This window comes from Pogona vitticeps, chromosome 2 (assembly GCF_051106095.1).
Source record: "Pogona vitticeps strain Pit_001003342236 chromosome 2, PviZW2.1, whole genome shotgun sequence".
Classification (NCBI taxonomy): Eukaryota; Metazoa; Chordata; class Lepidosauria; order Squamata; family Agamidae; genus Pogona; species Pogona vitticeps.
The window spans coordinates 14,718,001-14,739,190 of NC_135784.1; the positions used below are offsets into that span (position 1 = coordinate 14,718,001).

The 21,190-nt window shown below is 46.6% G+C and overlaps 1 protein-coding gene across 1 annotated transcript in view; it reads left to right on the top strand.

Moving 5' to 3' along the window:
* Positions 1-16,062, top strand: part of LOC144587169 (uncharacterized) — a 68,831-nt gene extending 52,769 nt beyond the window's left edge. The window contains 2 exon segments of the mRNA XM_078386786.1: positions 12,891-13,017; positions 14,714-16,062. Coding sequence (XP_078242912.1) covers positions 12,891-13,017; positions 14,714-15,924 — 1,338 coding nt within the window. The 3' untranslated portion in view covers positions 15,925-16,062.
* The last annotated feature ends 5,128 nt before the right edge of the window (positions 16,063-21,190 follow it).

Sequence of the window (21,190 nt, forward strand, 5' to 3'; positions counted from 1 at the left end):
TTTCAAACCACGCAGGGAGGTTGTTGTTTGTTCGTTTTTTCGCCGCTTTGTGTGAAGCGCCCAGGAAACAGGGTAGAAATTGGGGTGGATGGGATGAAAGGCCCCCTGCATTCACGGTCAGCTTAGAAAAGCACCCCAGGAGCCGGCTGAAAGGGGTCGGGAGCAGAAAAGGAGGGGAGGAGGTAGGTGCAAGAAGCGAAGACATGGCTGACCCCCAAAGGGAGTGTGTCCCTGTTCCCATAGGCAGGGAGAGAGTGGTCACGTATCTTAAGATGGTATGTAACATGGGAGGGGGGGTGTTTGCACCCCTAGTTGAGAAAGAGTTGCTTCTGGTGGTGAGAAAGCAGGTTGGTTTGTACCAATTGACTGGATATACCAGATGGAGGGCTACACAGAGGTGGGAAAAGCTGCTCTTTCTACAACTGTTTTGGGGCGGCAGCTCCTGGGGTTCTGCCTGGGGGAATTCTTGCAAATTGCAGACCAAAAAAAATCAAAATGCCCCCTTCTTGGTTGAATCCATGACGTTTTCCCTCAAATGTCCAAATATTCTCAAGGGAGGGAGCCCGCCCCCCCCCACTCAATAAAGTGCGCTGCTTAAAACACTCTCTGGACAGTTTCCAGTTTTAAGTATGCAGGCTACACATTGCCCAAATTTAATTATGCCGGCTGCAGGGTGACCTGGTTACTAGATTGACCGCCCTTGGAAAGATGGGAGTCTTAATCAACCTTGAGCTGGCTACCTGAATCCATCAGGAGCAAACTCAGGTCATGAGCAGAAGCTTGAACTGCAGTTTACCCACGACGCCACGGGGCTCCAAATACAAGGTAATAGGCTGGTTACTTTGAAACACGGATCGTGTCCAGGCTCAGCTAACCTAATTCAAATGAAGAAGAATGATTGATTAACTAAACATTTGATTGGTTTCTGGGAGTCTACACAGAAGGAAAAGCCTGAGTCCAGCCATTTCTGTGCACCATCAAAAAGAGGGCTGCTGGACTGGAAAAGCTAGAAAAAGGAGAATGGGGAAAAAAAACAGGGATTGGAAAGGTTGTTTTAGAAGGTGGATTGAATTTCCATTGTTTTGTTTGTTTGTAGGAAAATATTGACATTTACTGGCTGCATATGATGCCTTTGGGAGGCTGGGATGGGAGGGACTTTGGACTTGAATGTCAATCACACAGCAGCAGCCAATTGCTTCCCTCTCTACCTCAGATTCCTCTTCCCTCCTTTTTTACACGGTCAGGATTCTGTGTCAGTTAGAGTCAGGTTAGCGAGGTTTTGTGGGTGTTAAGAGTCTGAGTTATGGAGTCAGGAAATAATGAAGTTAAGACCTTAAACTGCTGTATATAACAAGTAAATAAGTGTTGTTATCTGATATATATGAAAATTTTGTTGGAACATCTACCTTCCTATTACACCTTTAAGAGATTTGGATGGGAGGAACTTTTGAGGGAATGGCAATCAGAATAGCCAATTGTTTCCCTCTCGACTTCAGATTTCCTTTCCCACCTTTTTATTTTTACCTCAATCAAGGTCCTGTGTCAGAATGAGTCAATTTATTAACAAGGCTCTGAGTCTGTTAGTGTTTAGCAATGTCTGTGTTAGAGACAGTTTAATAATGGGAGTGTTCAGTGAGTTGGAGTATGAATGTGTATATAACCAGTCAGTTAAGCTAAGAAAATAATTTAAGCTCAGCCAGTTAAGCTAATGAACCAGGTAACCAATGTTTTAGCCAAGTTTCTGTTTGTATTCTGATATGAAGATTTTTTAAAGTCTTTTAAGGTTTTTTTGAGAGAAAATGTTATTCTTTCTTAGTGCCAGAGTCTGGGTATTTTGAGACTGTGTTCTGTCAGTTGAAGTAACGTGAGGTATATCTAACTACCGTAAACTGATTTTATTTGAGGGAGCCTTGTAATATACTAAGTTGCTCTGTAGATCTCTGTATGGACTTTCTCTCCACTGTGTAACTGAATCTTTTTTCAGCCAACATTTTAGCACATATTCTGCTCAACAGATTTGTGAGTAAAATAGAAACATTTTAAATTATTTCTTAACACCAGAGTTTCTGACTGAATCTAATCATGCTACAATGCCAATTGGGGTAAATCTAAACTAATAAAGGATTGTAAATTGAGTGTTTCCTGTAATTATATAATAATCTGCTCTGTCTGGATTTTTTCTTTGCTGTACAGCTGGAGATATTAAGCCAGCAATTTTCATACTATGCCAATAGAAAAAGGCAGCAGAGAGGAAACAAGGGGAATGCAAGCTATTTTAATAATTGGAAAATCAGAATCCACCCACATTTTTCCTTGGACAACCTGAGAGAAGCCAGAAACCTTTAGGACTGACTGCCCATGTCAGCTCCTGCATTATAAGGACCACCTTTAGGATAGACAAATAAAAGGTGGCCCTTATGAGATATATATATATCTCATAACGGCCACCTGATGAGATATATATATAATTTTTCTATCCTATATATATATAATTCTCTCTCTCTGTCTCTGTCTCTCTCTCTCTCTCTCTCTCTCACACACACACACACACACACACACAAACACACACACACACACACACACACGCACGCGCGCAGGAGCTGACATGGGAAGTCTGTCCAAAAGGTTGTTCTCTAAATACCTAGCACTTTGCGAGAAATTATACTTTAGGCCAGGGTGCAAGATGGAGCATGTTTTGCGAGCCATTTTCTAAGGTAGAGTTGGCTGCCTTGGATTCCTGGGCATAAAGAAAGTCCAAAGAGAGCCCTAATAGATGCACTTTGGCTGGAAAAGCTTTAGGCCATGAGCTGTTATGGATCTCTTTCTGTAGAAGGTTAAGATATCCCATGGAGGGATCAGCATGTATTTTACCTTGTTCCAATGTCTAAAAGCAAAGAGCCAAGCACTGCATTCTAGTGACGTTAGACCCGTCTCTAATCGTAAGGCAGCTGCAGGGACGCATCTTGGCATTCCCAAAATGGATCTTAGAAAACTTGAAAGAACACTATTGTTGTTGTTGTTGTTGTTGTTGTTGTTGTTGTTGTTGTTGTTGTTGTTGTTGTTGTCTAGTCGTTTAGTCGTGTCTGACTTCGTGACTCCATGGACCAGAGCACGCCAGGCCCTCCTGTCTTCCACTGCCTCCCAGAGTTTGGTCAAATTCATGTTGGTAGCTTGGATGACACTGTCCAACCATCTCATCCTCTGTCATCCCCTTCTCTTCTTGCTTTCACAATTTCCCAACATCAGGGTCTTTTCCAGGGAATCTTCTCTTCTCATGAGATGGCCAAAGTATTGGAACCTCAGCTTTAGGATCTGTCCTTCCAGTGAGCACTCAGGGTTGATTTCCTTTAGAATGGATAGGTTTGTTCTCCTTGCGGTCCAGGGGACTCTCAAGAGCCTCCTCCAGCACCACAGTTCAAAAGTATCAATTCTTCGGGGGTCAGCTTTCTTTATGGTCCAGCTCTCACTTCCATACTTCACTATTGGAAAAACCATAGCTTTGACTATTCGTACTTTTGTTGGCAAAGTGATGTCTCTGCTTTTTAAGAAGCTGTCGATTTTTTGTCATCACTTTCCTCCCAAGAAGCAGGCGTCTTTTAATTTCGTGGCTGCTCTCACCATCTGCAGTCATCATGGAGCCCAAGAAAGTGAAATCTGTATCTGCCTCCATATCTTCCCCTTATATTTGCCAGGAGCTGATGGGAGCAGTGGCCATGATCTTAGATTTCTTTTAATGTTGAGCTTTACACCATTTTTTGCACTCTCCTCTTTCACCCTCATTACAAAGTTCCTTAATTCCTCCTCACTTTCTGCCATCAGAGTGGTATCATCTGCATATCTGAGGTGGTTGATTTTTCTTCCGGCAATCTTAATTCCAGTTTGGGATTCCTCTAGTAAGGACTTTCGCATGATGTATTCTGCATATCAATTAAATAAACAGGGGGACAATATACAGCCTTGTCGTACTCCTTTCCCATTTTTAACCAATCAGTTGTTCCATATCTAGTTCTAACTATTGCTTCCTGTCCCACGTATAGGTTTCTCAGGAGGTAGATAAGGTGATCAGGCACTCCCATTTCTTTAAGCACTTGCCATAGTTTGGTGTGGTCCACACAGTCAAAAGCTTTTGCATAGTGAATGAAGCAGAAGTACTGTAGATGTTTTTCTGGAACTCTCTGGCTTTCTCCATAATCCAGCGCATGTTAGCAATTTGGTCTGTAGTTCCTCTGCCCCTTTGAAATCCAGCTTGTACTTCTGGGAGTTCTGGGTCCACATACTGCTGAAGCCTACCTTGGAGGATTTTGAGCATAACCTTGCTAGCGTGGGAAATGAGTGCAATTGTATGGTAGTTGGAGCATTCTTTTGTACTTCCCTGCTTTAGGATTGGGATGTAGACTGATCTTTTCCAATCCTCTGGACACTGTTGAGTTTTCCAAACTTGCTAGCATATTGAATGTAGCACCTTTACAGCGTCATCTTTTAAGATTTTAAATAGTTCAACTGGAATGCCATCACCTCCACTGGCCTTGTTGTTAGACAAGCTTTTAAAGGCCCACTTGACTTCATTCTCCAGGATGTCTGGCTCAAGGCCAGCAACCACACTATCTGGCTTGTCCGGGATATCCAAATCTTTCTGGTATAATTCCTTTGTGTATTATTGCCACCTCTTCTTGATGTCTTCTGCTTCTGTTACGTCCCTACAAATTTTGTCCTTTGGAATTCTGCATTCAATTTTCTGTAACTTTCCCTATCTCCCTTGCATTTTGTTTCCCTTGCTTTCTCTGCTATTTGTAAGGCCTCGTTGGAGAGCCACTTTGCTTTCTTGCATTTCCTTTTCTTTGGGATGGTTTTTGTTGCTGCCTCCTGTACAATGTTACGAGCCTCTATCCAAAGTTCTTCAGGAACTCTGTCCACCTAATCTAGTTCCTTAAATCTGTTCTTCACTTCCACTATGTATTTATCAGGGATTTGGTTTTGATTATACCTGACTAGCCCAGTGGTTTTTCCTACTCTCTTCAGTTTAAGCTTGAATTTTGCTACGAGAAGCTGATGATCAGAGCCACAATCAACTCCAGGTCTTGTTTTTGCTGACTGTATAGAGCTTCTCCATCTTTGGCTGCGGAGAATATACAGTATGGTAATCAATTTGATTTCTGTCAGCAATCCATGAAGGGGAACACTCTCTATACTTGTGAGAAATCCTAGGATTCATGTTGGTATACCATATAACAGTTGGGGCAAAATCTTGAGCTTAAAAACTTGAATAACAGCTAGTATAAATTGTCTGCATTCAATGCAGTAAAGAAAAAAAATGCAAGATAGCTTTCTACGTGTTCTGGACTACTTGGATTATGGACACACCTGATTCATATTTTTTGGCAGTCCAGGGTATCTGCAATATGATCCGATCAGGCCGAGGGTGTCTGCAAAGATGATCATAATTTTGTTTAGTCAATTGGGACAATCCTCTTTGAAGAGCCACGTGTTTTAAGCTTCTGTTGTTGTCACATGGTATCAACATCGCCCCTGGTTTAGGGCGACCTTATGAATGAACGATCTCCAAAATGTGTTGTCCTCAGCAGCCCCGCACAGCTGCTGTAAAATCAACCCTGTGGGTTCGCTAATGGTGTCAATCCATCTTACATTTGGTTTTCCTCTTTTCCTGTTGCCTCCAACTTTTTTACAGAACCTGGAATGGGGAGGGAAATTGAGAATTTCGTTGTATGGGTATACTGTGTATATACTTACAATGACAATTAATTATTATTATTATTATTATTATTATTATTATTATTATTATTATTATTATTATTATTATTATTATTATTATTATTATTATTATTATTATTATTATTATAACATTGTGGAGTTGTTCAGAGACTGTTTCACATCCCAGGCTGGCAGATTTCCACCTGCACTCTAGTTTCTTTCTGAATGTTTGGCCCTCTCATGCTTCTGCTACAGAAAAAGCTCTATTACTGTTGCTTTGTGGTAAAAACTTTTTTTGGAAGGGATCAGAGAATTTGAGAGTTATTCTCAAGTTCATCTTCGCTTTACATATGTATTACATGCCATTCAAGATGACCCTAATGGGCCTTTCAAGGCACGTGAGATACTTAAAGATATTTGAGATATTTAAGGAGTGGTTTCACCAATTCCTACCCCTCCATGACTCTCCATGCCTGAGCATGGATTCGAACCCTGGTCTCGCCCATCTGCTACTCCCTACTGGGTTGTTTCAGCTTTGCATAGCCTTGCTATAATCTTTGCTTTGAGAAAGAAATGAGCAAAACACCAGGGAGATTTTTGATTCCTTCCTGCAGGCTGATTTATTCTACAGACTAGAGGTGGGAAAGCCAGAATCAGCTGCTTGTGGAGCAGGAAAGGGGATTCGTATGGAAAAAGGCCGACGATATTAGGGCATTCCACGAAAAGACGATGCCGAAGACCCTGAACGGAGAAGCCTTGAGCAATGGCATAGGGTGCCAGCGCTTCAGAGAATTCGATTGCCAGGAGGATGCGGGGCCCCGAGAAGTCTGCAGTGGCCTCCATCATCTTTGCCGTGAATGGCTGAAGCCGGAGCAACACACGAAGGCTCAGATCCTGGACCTGGTGGTCCTGGAGCAGTTCCTGGCCATCCTTCCTCCGGAGATGTCCAGCTGGGTGAGGGAATGTGAAGCGGAGACCAGTTCCCAGGCGGTGGCCCTGGCCGAAGGCTTCCTCCTGAGCCAGGCGGAGGAGAAAAAGCAGGTGAGATGAACGATTCGTCCTGGGAATGCCATGCCCAGTTGAGAAAAATGGCTTCCCTGTGGCCACAAGTCCCATCAGCCCCTGGCCGGTGACCCTGGTTGGTGGTTGGTGGGTTCTAGGGCTTTGTTTATCTTTTCCAAGGGCTGTGAAGGCCCAACATCTCCGATAAATCGGCCCCTGGCCGTGCTTACAAGGGGATATTGGGATTTGTCGTCCTCCTCTCTCTTTTTTTTTAAAGCTCTCCTCATTCCAAGGGGCTTAGAATGGCCAGCTTTTCTCCTAAATCAGCCTGGAGGTCATTAGCCCAAAGATTTGATGTTCCAGGGATGTGAAAGAAGGCATAACCCCAAAACTTTGCCTTGTCTTGTTCCATTTCTTCTCCAATCCTCTGTCTACCTGCCGGAGCAGTCGGAGGTGGCTAAGAATACCTCCGGGCAGGGCTGGACTGGGACCAAAAATCGGCCCTGGCATTTAGAGCACACAGGCCCACCGGCTGTGGGGACACAGGCCCACCTGGCTTTGGGCCAGGATTGGCCCTATGGACCCGGGGGGATTTTGAGCGAGGTGCTCTCGCCATCAGCCTGGCCTACCTCACAGGGCTGTAGGGAGGAGGATAAAACTTGGGAGGGAGCCGAGGATATGAACTAAACGAATAAACAGAACCTCCCTGTGCAAGAGGAGTGTATCTTTTCTGCTGCAGCGCATCCTAAGGAGCAGGATAAGAAGGCAACTCGTATCTAAAGCGGGGTTGTGACATTCTCAGGGGACGGTGAAACAAATACAGCGTAGCCCAGCTCTGATGAGGAAATTTTCACTTAAAAAAAAAACTGGCCAGGAAAGTTGATCTTCCCGGGACCAGGTCAGGATCCCTCTGGTCAAGGCTGGGCTTGCTGACGAAACTTCAGCCCAGCCTCGTCAGAGGGGCTTTCCTGGGAGGCAGCATGGCCACCCCTGCCCGGGAGGAGAGGCTTTCTTGCGTCCAGTTTCCGATCGGCCCTCCTCACCTCTTCCAGTCCCCCCATCCGCTCTTTTCCCTGTCCTCGCCCCTTCCTCCTCCTCCTCCCCTCTCTGGGCCCCCCCGGCTTTCCCTCCTCGCCCGCCCGCCCAGGGAAGGCCAGCCGAGGCGCCCGCTCCCCCAGCGGCGCGCTTCCCTTTGGAGAGGCCAAGGGCGCCTGGCGAAGGCGACGCGCCCGGGCACCGTGCGCTCTCGGCTACCTGGGCGCCCGGGCAGCGGGGCAGGCCGGGCCGGGCGGGTGGTGGGGGAGGATCCGAGGCGAGGCTGCCTCCTCCTCCTCCTGCCGCCGCTCCCGCTCCGCCCTCCGGCCCTCCCCGGCCCCGGCGCGCCAAGGCAAGGGAGCGAGCGAGCGAGCGGGGCGGGGGATGCGCTGGCCAGACCCTCCGGCCGGCCACCAGTACCAGCCGCGGCCCGAGAGCAGCCGGCGGGCAGGCAGGGCCGGGAAGCCGCGGCGTCTCGGCTGCCCGCGCTAGCCTCGAACAAAGCGCGCAGCCACCGCCGCCGGCTCCGCGGGCGCGGGAGGGAGGCAGAGCGGCCGCGTCCCCATGGCTGCCGCCTCCGCTGCCCGGAGCCTGCCTTCACTGCCGCGCTAGGAGCCAGTCCTCGGCGTTGCCCCCCCATCGGGCGCGGGTGCGCTCTTGGGCCGGGTGGGGAGGTTTGGGGGGGACGCCCCAGCTGGAGGGGCGGGAGGAGAAGGAAGGAGGAGGAAGAGGAGGAGGCAAGGCAAGGCAAGGGGGCGCGGGGAGGGAAGGCTCCCTTTCGCTCTCTCGCTCGCTCGCTCTCTTTTGGGGAGGGGGGCTCAGCCTGGCCCTGCGCTGAGGCAAGAACCCAAGAACCGGCCCTTCTGACCATCGGCCCTTCTGGCATTTGCCAGAATTGCCAGATGGCCAGTCCGGCCCTGCCTCCGGGACAGAAGGAGATCTGTCAGGTGCTAAACAGGAGCTGCTTTTTCGGAATGACCACCTAGAGGAGGATGAAGGTGATACTTCACTGGGTAAGGATTGCTGAAGGACTGCTTCTGTTCTGTCGGTGTTCTGTGCCTTCAAGTTAGAACCCGCGTATAAGGACGCAAATAGGGCTTTCCAGGTAAGTGAGATATCTAAGGAGTGGTTTTACCGGTTCCACACCCTCAGTGAGTTTCCACGCCTGAGTGGGAATTCGAACGCAGGACTCTGGAGTCCCAGTCTGTCCCTCTCTTAATCACACTACACTGGGTATCACTGAATATCTAAAACCTATAGGTTTTAGAGAAAAGGGGCAAAAGCCTATAGGTGGAAAAGGTGCAGAAGAGAGCGATTCAGATGATGACTGAGCTGGGGCACCTCCCTGAGGAGGAAAGGCTACAGCGTGTGGGGCTCTTGAGTCGCGAGGAAAGGGACCTGAGGGGGAACGTGATAGAGAGGTATCAAATTCTGCAGAGGGCGGATAAAGTGGATAGAAGGAAGCTCTTTTCCCTCTCAGGCAATACCAGAACCAAGGGACCTCCACTCCAACGAAGTGTTGAGAGAGTGAGGACAGACAAAAGAAGATATTTATTGACCCAGAGGGTGATTAGTCTGTGGAACTCCTTGCCACAGGATGGGGTGATGGCATCTGGCCTAGATGCCTTGAAAAGGGGGTTGGACAGATTCCTGGAGGAAAAGTCCATCGCAGGTGACAAGCCAGGATGATGGGGATGTACAATCTCCAGGCTTAAAAGGAAGGTCCCTCCAAATTCCAGATGCAGGGCAGGGGGATCAGGACATAGGTATCCAGTTGTCCCATGGGCTCCCAGAGGCATCTGGTGGGGGCCACTGAAATACTGTATCAAGAAACTGGACCGAGATGGGCCCTTGGCCTAATCCAGCAGGGCTCCTCTAAAGTTCTTATGTGGTTTTACTGTTTCCCTGTGTGTGCAGAGATGGGGAGAAAAATGGGTTTAATTTTATACGTTTTAAACATAGACTGGGTTTTAGGAAATTAATGTTTTGTGTAGCACAACAGCAGTTTAAGGAAACTCTTGTGAGGCGCATAATTCGCTTGAATAATTGAAACATAACATCTATGTACAGCAGGGGTGAGCAACGGGGGCTATCCGTGAGTTTCAAAGTCCACCTCCTTCTTCCCAAAGTGGCTAGAATTCTAATTCTGGCTTTCAAAAGGAGTTATTTTGTATGTGTATGCGTGCATGTAATACCCTGTAGATGTTTTGTAAAGCAAATCCCTACACCTGGAGGTTTTGAAGAGCAGTTGTTCACATTCTTTTACTTTATTTAGATTAATACCCCGCTCCTCTTCTAGACAACGTCTACTTGGGGCAGCTTACAAAAATTGATAAAATACAATAAAAAATAAAATTACTAACAGCTTAATGATACAAGCAACTAACTAGTGGGTATATACATTATCAAGATGGGAACCTAAAGAAAGAAAACAGTTAATTGACTGGAGGGAAGGCCATTCTTTCCACCAGCAATCTTCTAAAGTTTTGAATTTCTGGTCAAATTCCTTTGTGTAATGCAGCAGAAGTACAGAGATCCACAGAGCAGATGTGACAGGGTTCGTCACTAGGGTATGACAGTTCCTTGATTTTTGAATGGGGGGGGGAAATGGAGGGGTCGAGTTCTTTGGAATAGAAATTTGATTAACAACACTAATGGATTTGTCAGCAACAGCTTCTGCAGGGCCAACATAGCCAACGTCTATTGGTAACTCTGTCCATAAAAGGGGCAAACGGTCACAGGAATCTTCCTCCCTCAGCGGGGAGATGGTCCGAACCTCTCTTGATCGGGCGAGTATTTTAAAGATTCGAGGTTCTCCTTCCTCTTCCTTCTCTACTTCCCACACAACTATCTTCTTTGTTTCCCCAGACTTCCGTCTGTCCTCTGATGTCGATGTTGGGAACACCTCCACCCTTCTCTTCTCCTTCTTAGGATCCTCCCCCTTTCCTCCTATCTCTAGGCCTTCTCCTGTCATCTTTTCTGCACCACTGTTACTGTCCTCGTTAGACGTGGGAGGGGACGGCTCACTCTCCCTTTTCCTCTGTCTTTTTTGTCCTCCAGCTCACAGCAGAATAGTGACAAGTTCTCCAAATCGTCCACCCCTTTCTCCTTCCCTGGCCCTGAAGATCTTAATAGCTCACTCTGAGACATTTTTTAGGAGAAAGAATAAAAACAAGGAGTTCCACAGACTAACCACACACTACGTCAATAAATATCTTCTTTTGTCTGTCCTCACTCAGTGGAGTTGGAGTGGAGGGCCCCTGGTTCTGGTATTGCCTGCGAGGGAAAAGAGCTTCCTTCTATCCACTTTATCCGCCCTCTGCAGAATTTCATACCTCTCCATCACGTTCCCCCCTCAGGCGCCTTTCCTCTAGACTCAAGAGCCCCACACGCTGTAGCCTTTCCTCCTCAGGGAGGTGCCCCAGCTCAGTCATCATTTGAGTCGCTCTGTTCTGCAGCTTTTCCACCTATAGGCTTTTGCACCTTTCTCTAAAGCCTATAGGTTTAGAGATATTCAGTGATACTCAGTGTAGTGTGATTAAGAGAGGGACAGACTGGGACTCCAGAGTCCTGAGTTTGAATTCCCACTCAGGCGTGGTTAGTCTGTGGAACAAAAACATTTCAATACCGGCAGGCATGAACAGATCAACAGCAAGACAACGTGCAACAGAAAAGGCTTCCAACAGATGAAAGAGAGGGAAGGAGAGTGCTCATCAGAGAGGCGGGGCTCCCTTTGAATATTGAGATCGTAAGGAATGATTGGTTGGTGCTGGATAAATTGACGGGCACCCAAGCCCAGAAAAGTCCCTCTCAGCCAAACAAGCGACAGGCACCATGCGAGGTTGCAAAAAGTCCCAACAAAGCTCCAGTTTTAGGGGTCTGAAGGAGGCTGGGTTCAGAAATGGTCTAGGGGTGTCGCATGCAGGCTGTACTATGCATATACCTGATATAAAGAATAAAATATATTCTCCCACACACTTTTCCCCCCCTTGCAGGTGGTCAAGCTGTGCAAGGAACGTGTACAACTAGATCATCTGCTGTGGAGAATGGAATCGGAGTGGCTTTTGAGGTCAGGAACGATAAAATCAAGGATGAAGTCGCTCATGGCTTGAAAGTGTCTGCCTCTTTCCCTTTGATTCTTTGCATCCGTAACCTGTGGGAAACCCACCTGCAAACCGGGAGGGCAAGCATGTCCTTCTGAGTCATAATGATAACCTTTGAGCTGCAAAGCTGGAAAGGGACCCTAGAGATCATCCAGTCCAGCCCCAGTCAAGCAGGCTCAGTGGGGGAATTGAACTCCCAACCTCTGGCTCCACAGGCAGGGATCTAAACCACAGAGCTATCCAGCAGTTCTTATTTTAGTTGCCAGGGACGAGCAGATAAAAGCAAGGTGGTTAGGATCCCAGAGGTAGCAGGAGAGTCATTGTGGTAAATAGGCTCTGTCAAAAGAGACCAGTGAATATTATTCATGATAAACATACAGCTACACGTATTTAAATTTTTTAAAATATATTCTGTAGGCTTCCAAGAGGCATGGTATGGCATTATTAGTACTGTGTATTTTAGTTGTTGCGAGTTACCTTGGAACTCCTAATGGGGGAGAAAGGTAGCATGTAAATAAATCAAACAAAAATATATATTATTTGTATTGATTAAAATTATTACCTTGCCCTTCTCCCAAAAAAGGACCCAGTATAATATGAAACACAATATTAAAAATTAGAAAACAGTAAATGAGAATAAAGAGGCCCCACCTTGCTCCTGGTCATGGTGTAGAGAATGAGGAATACATGTATTGTCTGACAGTTCCCGATCATTAGATCCAGGCAGTGGCCAGTAATTTTGGACCTGGGTAGCCTCAGTTGTTGAACAAATAACTAATTAAACAGTTAGGCCCAGAAATAACATTTGGCAAGTAGGTGGTCATGGAGACAAACATGAAAATCTGATTTATTTAATGTTTTTTCTCCCAAGTGCTGCTTTTCTGTCCGAGAACACCCAGAATTGGGTTTTGTCCCTAAAGCGCTGACCCCTTCTGTTGGCAAACGTGACCTGCCTCTTACTTGCGCTGTTTATGGCCTTCATAAGTAAAATATGTTCATTTTAGCATTGAAAGGGGAAAAAAGTATTTTCTTCTCTATTAGAATCCACTAATCTTGGAAGAGGTGAATGTGTGTTTTACCGAGGAGGAGTGGGCGTTGCTGAATCCGGACCAAAGAGCTTTGCATGAGGAAGTTATGGCGGAGATTCATGCAAATGTAGCCTCTTTAGGTAAAGATCCCATTTATCCTTTGGTCGACAGAAAATATTTAAGTGAGAATGTTTATTATTTACGAGATGATTCTCCCTGGGTTTGAACAGCCAGCATTCTGTTTTTCTAATCTAGAAGAAGTTAGGGAACTTTTTAGAGGAAAGTGGTTACCCTTGTTAGAAAAACATTTAATCATCATCTTAGAAGTGAAAAGCTGATACAGTGGTGGCCCGCATAGCGATGTTAATCCGTTCCGGATTAATCATCGCTATGCAAAAACATCGCTAAACGGATCGAAAAACCCCATACGAACGCACTAAACTTAGTTTAATGCGTTCCTATGGGGCCCAAACTCACCGTTCAGCGAAGTTCCTCCATAGCGCCGACATTTTCGTGCCCTCGGTAAGCGAAGGCAGGGCGCGAAAACACTAGCGGCAGCCAATTTGGGCACTCGCCGGCCATTTTGGAACTGCCGATCACATAAGCTAGAGATAACTTGATGAAACATAAGAACAGTTTCATTAAACAGTAACTGTGATAAAGCAATACATTAAAACGGGAATCTTGGCCAGAAATCCAGGATAGGATAGGCTAAAGTGAGGCCCTATGCCAAGAGTGGGAATTTAGGAGAAATATACCCTAACAGGATTTTCCTGCTAACTCCTGGTGGGGGTTAAGCTAAGAAATGAATTCAGCTCTGAAAGCTTTCAAGCTTTTAGAAAAGTCAGCTCAAAGAGAGCTGGTGATGCTAAAATAAAATCCACTAATAGTTATAGGATTTAGTTAACAGGATGGTGCAGAGTTACATCTCCTGTAACTTCCTAGGTCATCATGGGAGGGTGACTCTTTGTGACCCCATGGACCAGAGAACGCCCGGCCCTCCTATCTTCCACTGCCTCCTGGAGTTGGGTCAAATTCATGTTGGTGGCTTCGACGACACTGTCCACCCATCTCGTCCTCTGTCGTCCCCTTCTCCTCTTTCCTTCACACTTTCCCAACATCAGGGGCTTTTCCAGGGATGTTATTTAGTAACACCTCCCATACTCCATGTGTGACACGACTGTGAAAATCAGACAGAAGTGTGAATTTCCTGACCTTTTGTGTCACGGGCCCATTTGGGTTCTGTTCTTTGCTTTTGCTGGTTAAAGAAGTTTCTTCAACGGAGCTGTTTTCTTTAGGTTGTGGCTCTGCCCCTGGGCGTCAGGATCTGACCGACTAAATTTGACTCACCTGGGACAAAAGGCCTAAGCTGGAATTCTCAGTGGCTTGGTGTAGCCTCGTTGTGTCCATGGTTTCTCTTCAGAAAGGAAACTGACCCAGTACTAGGTGAGAACTTCCTTTCTGAACAGGAAGCTAGGCAGAGCTTGGTCTATTCTGAGCCATGAAGCCTTCTAGCTTAGCCTTTTCTCCCAGGCGAGCCAAAATTACAGTGTCTGTAATGAGGGAATTCCCTCGGTGGAGAATGATGGGATTTGTAGTCCACAAAATCCAAACAGCTCATCCCTAATTGCAATCAGGTCTTTGTGATCCCAGTCTCACATGCTGTGTTACACCAACTGGCGGTTAATGCCATTCAGAATTTGTTCCAGATGTGCACCATCCTGTATCCACCTGCCACATTTAGTTGTGTGTGTGTCAGCAGTTTCGAATCAGCACATTTTGTCTGCTGATTAGAGCTTCCCTTTCTGACTCACCTCATTGCCATGATTTCAACAGGAGATCAGAGAAGACAGGAGTATGAGGAGGAACCCTGTAGAGGGCCAGTGAAAGAACTTTACTCTCGAAGCAGAAAACAACAACGAAGCGAAACAAGAGAGGGGCAAAAGAGGAGGGAAGAGTCCTCTGATCCGGAGGCTGGGGATGTGCCCACTGTCCCAGTCCAAGCAGAAAGAAACCAAGCAAAGGAAAATATTAAATGCCTAGAGTGTGGGAAGACCTACAGCAAGAAATCTCAGTTGAAGCGTCATCTGAGGGTCCACACAGGGGAGAAGCCCTTCAAGTGTTCGTACTGCTCCAAGGCCTTTCGTGATAAAGCCCGTCTTAAGGAGCACATGACCATTCACACAGGGGAGAAACCCTACGAATGTTTGGAGTGCGGGAAGAGATTCAGTGTGAAGAGAAACCTTGCTTGTCATCAGCGGACCCACACGGGAGAGAAACCGTATAAATGTAATGTGTGTGGGAAATGTTTCACTCACAGCAATGGCCTCGTTTATCATAAAAGGTTCCACACTGGAGAGAAGCCCTATGAATGCCCACAGTGTAGCAAGTGCTTCTCCCGGAGCGGGCACCTGAAAAAGCATTTGATGTTGCACGCTGAAGAGAAACCCTATAAATGCCTGGAGTGTGGAAAGAGCTTCAGACGGAGGACACACCTCACTTCCCACCAACGAATCCACACTGGGGAGAAGCCGTATGAATGCCTGGAGTGTGGAAAGAGCTTCAGATAGAGGACACACCTCACTTCCCACCAACGAATCCACACTGGGAGGAAGCCGTATGAATGCCCACAGTGTAGCAAGTGCTTCCGTGGGAACCTGAAAAGGCATTTGATGTTGCACACCGAAGAGAAACCCTATAAATGCCTAGAGTGTGATAATAGCTTCAGACGGAGGATACACCTTACTTCCCACCAACGAATCCACACGGGAGACAAACTGTATAAATGTTTTCAGTGTGAAAAAAGTTTCTCTCAGAGCTCCCACCTGTCTTCACATCAGAAAACTCACACAGGTGACAAGCCGTATAAATGTTTTGAATGTGGAAAAAGTTTCTCTCGGAGCTCCCAGCTGTCTTCACATCAGAAAACTCACACGGGAGACAAACCGTATAAATGTTTTGAGTGTGGAAAAAGTTTCTCTTGGAGCTCCCACCTGTCTTACCATCAGAAAACTCACACGGGAGACAAACCGTATAAATGCTTTTAGTGCAGATTCAGCTGCATCCAGAGTAAGAGCCAGAGTAATAAAGCCATTCCTCATAGTCTGGATCTTGGTGAGGGCAATTCAGAAAGAACCACGATGTGAAGTTGGTGTGTTTGTCAATTAATAAATCTTTTGAATCAATTTCATTAATTTGTTGTGATTCTGTCTTTTTGAGTTGCCATCGTTAACTCACTGTGACAAGCTCAAGGAAATTAAAATAGAATATATCTATCAACAACAAATCTATTTCATATCAGCATTGTACATTTGACAAATATCTCATCCAAGGGAAGGAATGTTACCTTTTTCTTTTCTTGTGTTAAGGTGTTCAGCTCAGTGGAGATCGATTCCCCCACTGTGCCTTCCTCACAAGCTGGACTCGATCCATAGGGTCCCTTCCAACTGTAGAGTTCTGACATAATGGTGATGATATGTGACGTGATTTTTCTAGAACATTTTGAACCGCTATAGAGTCCTGCCCCTTTAACAGGGGAATTATTATCTAGTCATCAGACCTCACGGCTGGAATTGATCTAATTTTATTTATTTATTTAAAATATTTTTACCCCACCTTCTCCTTCAAAAGGACCCAAGGTAGCTTGTACCATTAAAAGACAACATTTGAAGCTTTTAAAAAAGTATACAAAGAATAAAAAGGATCGAAGAAATGGTAAAAGCAATATTAAAAACACGTTCAAAAGCAGAAAAGCATACCCATCCATTAAAAAACCCCGCTCAGGCAACCAATCACCAAGGGAAAGCCTGCCTGAAGAGAAAGATCTTCACCTGCTTGTGGAAGGGCAGCAAAGATGGGGCCAGCCTGGCCCCCAGTGGCAGGGAGTTCCAAATTCTGGGAGCAACAGAAGAAGACCTCCTGTGTCCCCATCAGATGTACCTGTGGAGGTAATGGGGGGGTCTTGTCTGATTATCTTAACACTCGAGCAGGCTCATAAAGGGAGATGCATCCCTCAGATAACTTGAGTCCAGGCCATTCAGGCTTTATAGGTTAGAACCAGCTCTGTGAGTTTTGACGGGAAACCATTTGGGAGAGCCAATGGAGCTGTCATAATAGGGGGCATTATGTGATTCCTGTGGCCAGCCCCAGTCAGCAATCTGGCTGGCACGTTTTGGATCTGCTGACGTTTCCTGACACTTTCCATAGGCAGCCCCATGTACAGTGGGTAGCAGCGGTCCCCAACCTTTTTTTGGGCCAGTTGGGGAAGGAGGGGCACCCTCGTGCGCATGCGCAATGGAGCAGGAGGTTGCTTGTGCAGGTGCGTGCATGCTCATGCGCATGCACGAAGGGAGGTGCGGTGCTCATGCGGGCGGGTGTGCACTCATGCACTAGGGCAAAGGGTGGTGTGCTCAGGGGCACACATGCACAAAGGGGTGGGGGAACACAGGCATGCATGCGCAAAGGGTTTGTGCAGGGGGAGTGCTGGGGGGAGGTCTGTGGCCACGCCCCAGTCTGGCTCAAGCCACGGACTGGCACTGGGCTGCAGACCAGGAGTTGGGGACCTCTGTGTTACAGTAATCCAGCCAGGAAGTAGCTATTGCATGGGTCACCAATGGCCAGATTAGACCTCTCAAGAAACGGGCACAGCTGGCACACTAGTTTTAACTGTGCAAAGGCACTCGTGGCCATTGCCGAAACCTGGGCATCCAGGCTGAGAGATGAATCCTTGAACACCCCCTCCCCAAGTTGCACATCTGTGTCTTCAGAGGGAGCGTAACCCCATCCAGCACAGACTGTATCATTATATCTACCCTGTTGATTTATTTTTTTAATTTTTTTTTATTTGGCTTTTATACCACCCATCTAGACGACTCTACTCTGGGCAGTTTACAATAAAAAAAAAAGCATTAAAATTAAAGTCATCGATAAAAAGACTAAAACAAGCGAAAAACAGAGGAAAATTAAGTAGTGGCAGGAGGGAAAGCCTACGTAAAGAGCCAGGTCTTCACTTTACTCTTAAAAACTCCCAGTGAGTTTATCATCCTGGTCACCCTCCACTAGACACGTTCCCATTTTTTGGCACCTTCTTAAACTCTAGTGCCAGGAATTGGGCCCAAATACCCCAGGAAAAGTCTGACCAAAGCAGAACAGAATGGTAGTATGAGCTAGACTTATGGTTCTTGGACTACAACTCCCAGAATTCCTGGCCAGTAGAGCTAGTGGTGAAGGCTTCATTCAAGAACATCTGGCAACCCAAGGTTATATTTGGGCAGCCGAGCATACCATAGCTGGGCTGCTCCACATCCTGCACATTCATCAGCCTGCAGGGTAGTGGGGGGTGGTGGTGGCTGAAGAATTGCAGAGTCCTGCATGGGAGGAACTGGTCAAAGCTTTGTTCTTACTGGAATTGGATTCTGAAAAATTCAGATATTAAAGGGGAGCTCCTGTCCTCAAATCAAATGTGCCACCTCCACCTTCCCATCACTCCCCCTTTGAAAACGACTCCTATAATGCATCCATGTGCACGTGTGCGCACACACGCCCCCCCCCCCCATGGTCCCTAGAGGGCACACAGAAACTTCGAGCTGAATTTACATTTTTAAAAATCCATTCTAAAATGGTTGGGGCTGTTAAGATACTGAAGGTCCACATATGGCCATAGGCCGCCACTGCGGCCTTAAATGCTTCTGTGAAAAAAAAAAGGTTCTTGCACACAGAAAGCTAGCGTGTCAGGGATGTGACAGGGTGGGGCTTGAGATGTGCTGTTTTCCCCATCCATTTGAAGAAAGACTCTTGAGTGAGTAGGTGCAGGTGTTTGAAAGGGACCCCACCCTGCCACGCATTCCTTGTGGGGAACCTGCACAGCTCTAGAGCATAGTGCCCTGTTAAGCAACATATTTTTACTTCAGCCAGGAGGGCCTGAATTCAAATCTCGACGAGGCCACAAATCCATGCAAGTCGTCCACCTTTTGTCGGGTGAGAAGGGGAGGTAGAGCAGACTTGTTGGCTTTCTGTCCTCTTTGGAGGAGAACAACGTATCCTGGGTAGTTCATGAGCAGGGTGTGGAAGCAGAAGCCCCACCACCACCACTGTTTGTACGACACAGACACCACCAAACGAGACTTGAGATGGACTGTGTCTTAATTTGGAGGTTCCATTTCATCGTCGCAGACAAGAGCTGTTGCATTAACATCTTCAGATCACTCAGTAAATTTTAATAAATTTACTGAAAATATCCTTACAAGAACCCACTAGAACAAGACATATTAAGAGTTAGTATTTGTTGTTGTTTTGTGCTATTTCTCGCCTATGGCGATCCTAAAATGGTTTCTGAGGGATATGAGAGATTCACGGACTAGTTTCTTGTTGCTACTACTAGGGAAAGTGTCCATGACTGAGTAGAGATTTGAACCCAGGTCTCCTGTGTTGTTCTCCGTCACTCTATGCACTTTCCCAAAGTGGCTCTCAAATGTTTGGGATTTACAAATGCATTAATTCCAACTTCCCACTTTTTGCGACTTGAGCTGCAGTTTACAAAATGGCTGCCTTGCTTTAGTCAAAATGGAGACACAGTGTGGCATAGTGGTTAGAGGGTTGATCCTGGACTAGAGAGACCTGGGTTCAAAATATGGCTCGACCAGGACACCTGGGTCAGTCACACTGTTGCAGAGAGTTTGTGAAAATAAAGCAGGGAGAAGCCCTGTAAGCTCACTGGAGGGAGGTGGGATATAAACATTGCAAAGAAGGAAGGAAGGAAGGCTATTTGGAAAGTCAGTTGACTGATCAATCAATAAATCTTAAGAGCTGTCACCCGGTTGCCCTTGGTTGCTTTCCTCCCTGAGCTCCTTCCACCAAAACATTTTTATGCAGAGACCTATTATTTCAATGTATTGTTGTTGTTTAGTTGTTAAGTCCTGTCCGACTCTTCGTGACCCCATGGACTAGAGAACGCCCGGCCCTCCTGTCTTCCACTGCCTCCCGGAGTTGGGTCAAATTCATGTTGGTGGCTTCGGTGTCACTGTCGAACCATCTTGTCCTCTGTCGTCCCCTTCTCCTCTTGCCCTTTCAAACAAAATTTAAAATTAAAAAAAAATAACCCTCTTTTGACCCTCTAAAAATGAGTGGGGTTTTTTGGAGTAGAAAATATCTCTTTAGCCACATGTGCGCCTTGGTTGCTTCAAAATCCCTGGTGTGGGAAGTTTTCAATTTCACCTGTCCTTGTGTTTTCTTCTTCATCATTTTTATTTGGTTTTATAAATCTTTTTTTCCCTCAGCCACTGGATAGCTCAGTGCTTCAGGTCTTTGGCTACAGAGCCAGACGTTGGGGGTTCAGTTCCCCTCCTGGGCCTCCGAGGAGAGAAGAGCCAGCCTGGGTGGCCTTGGGCCAGCTGCCCTGTTGTCCCAGGGCTCCCCCGGAAGAATACAAGGCGAAACCACTTCCGAGTCGGGTCTACCTGGAAAACCCTGGAAACGGTCGCCCAAAGTCAGAATCGACTTAAAGGCACACAATACCTACTAGAGCAGTGGTCCCCAACCTTTGGCCTCCAGATATTCTTGGACTGCAACTCCCAGAAGCCTTCACCACCACTTCTGCTGCCCAGGATTTCTGGGACTTGAAGTCCAATAACATCTGGAGGCCCAAGGTTGGGGACCACTGTACTAGAGAATGGGAGGAGAGGCAGTTCCAACATCAGTGAACATCCGGAGCAGATTTTGCTCCGCCATTCCTAAGCTAAGATGCAAGCTTTTAGACTTGTCAACGGTTTTTGGGCAAATCCCGTGAACATATATCATTTTGGTTGTTCTGGGTTTTTTGGGGTCTCCGGCCGTGTTCTGAAGGTTTTTCTTCCTAAAGTTTTGCCAGTCTCTGTGGCCAGCATCTTCAGAGGACAGCAACCTGTCCTGTGAAGATGCCGGCCACAGAGACTGGCAAAACGTTAGGAAGAAAAACCTTCAGAACATGGCCGAAGACCCCAAAAAACCCAGAACAACCATTAGATCCCAGCCGTGAAAGCCTTTGCGAATATATATATAATTTTGTTAAAGAATTGGCCAGGTGCATCTTGCCCCGTTCTAATCCAAGCCCTCTTTTTGCATGGGGGGGGGGAAACGAGGCAGCCACCAGTATGCAGAATGCTTTTGCAGAGCATGATGGGAGAAATTGGCGGGGATATGCAAAGAGCTGTCCAATGACTGTCTGGAGGATCCAACTCTCCCTCAAGAAATGGACCAGATCTGAAGAATCTACGGAATTTCTCGCCAGTTTTCCTCTCAGGCCTTTGCTTTCCCTCCCGACGGAAAGTATGCCCTTTC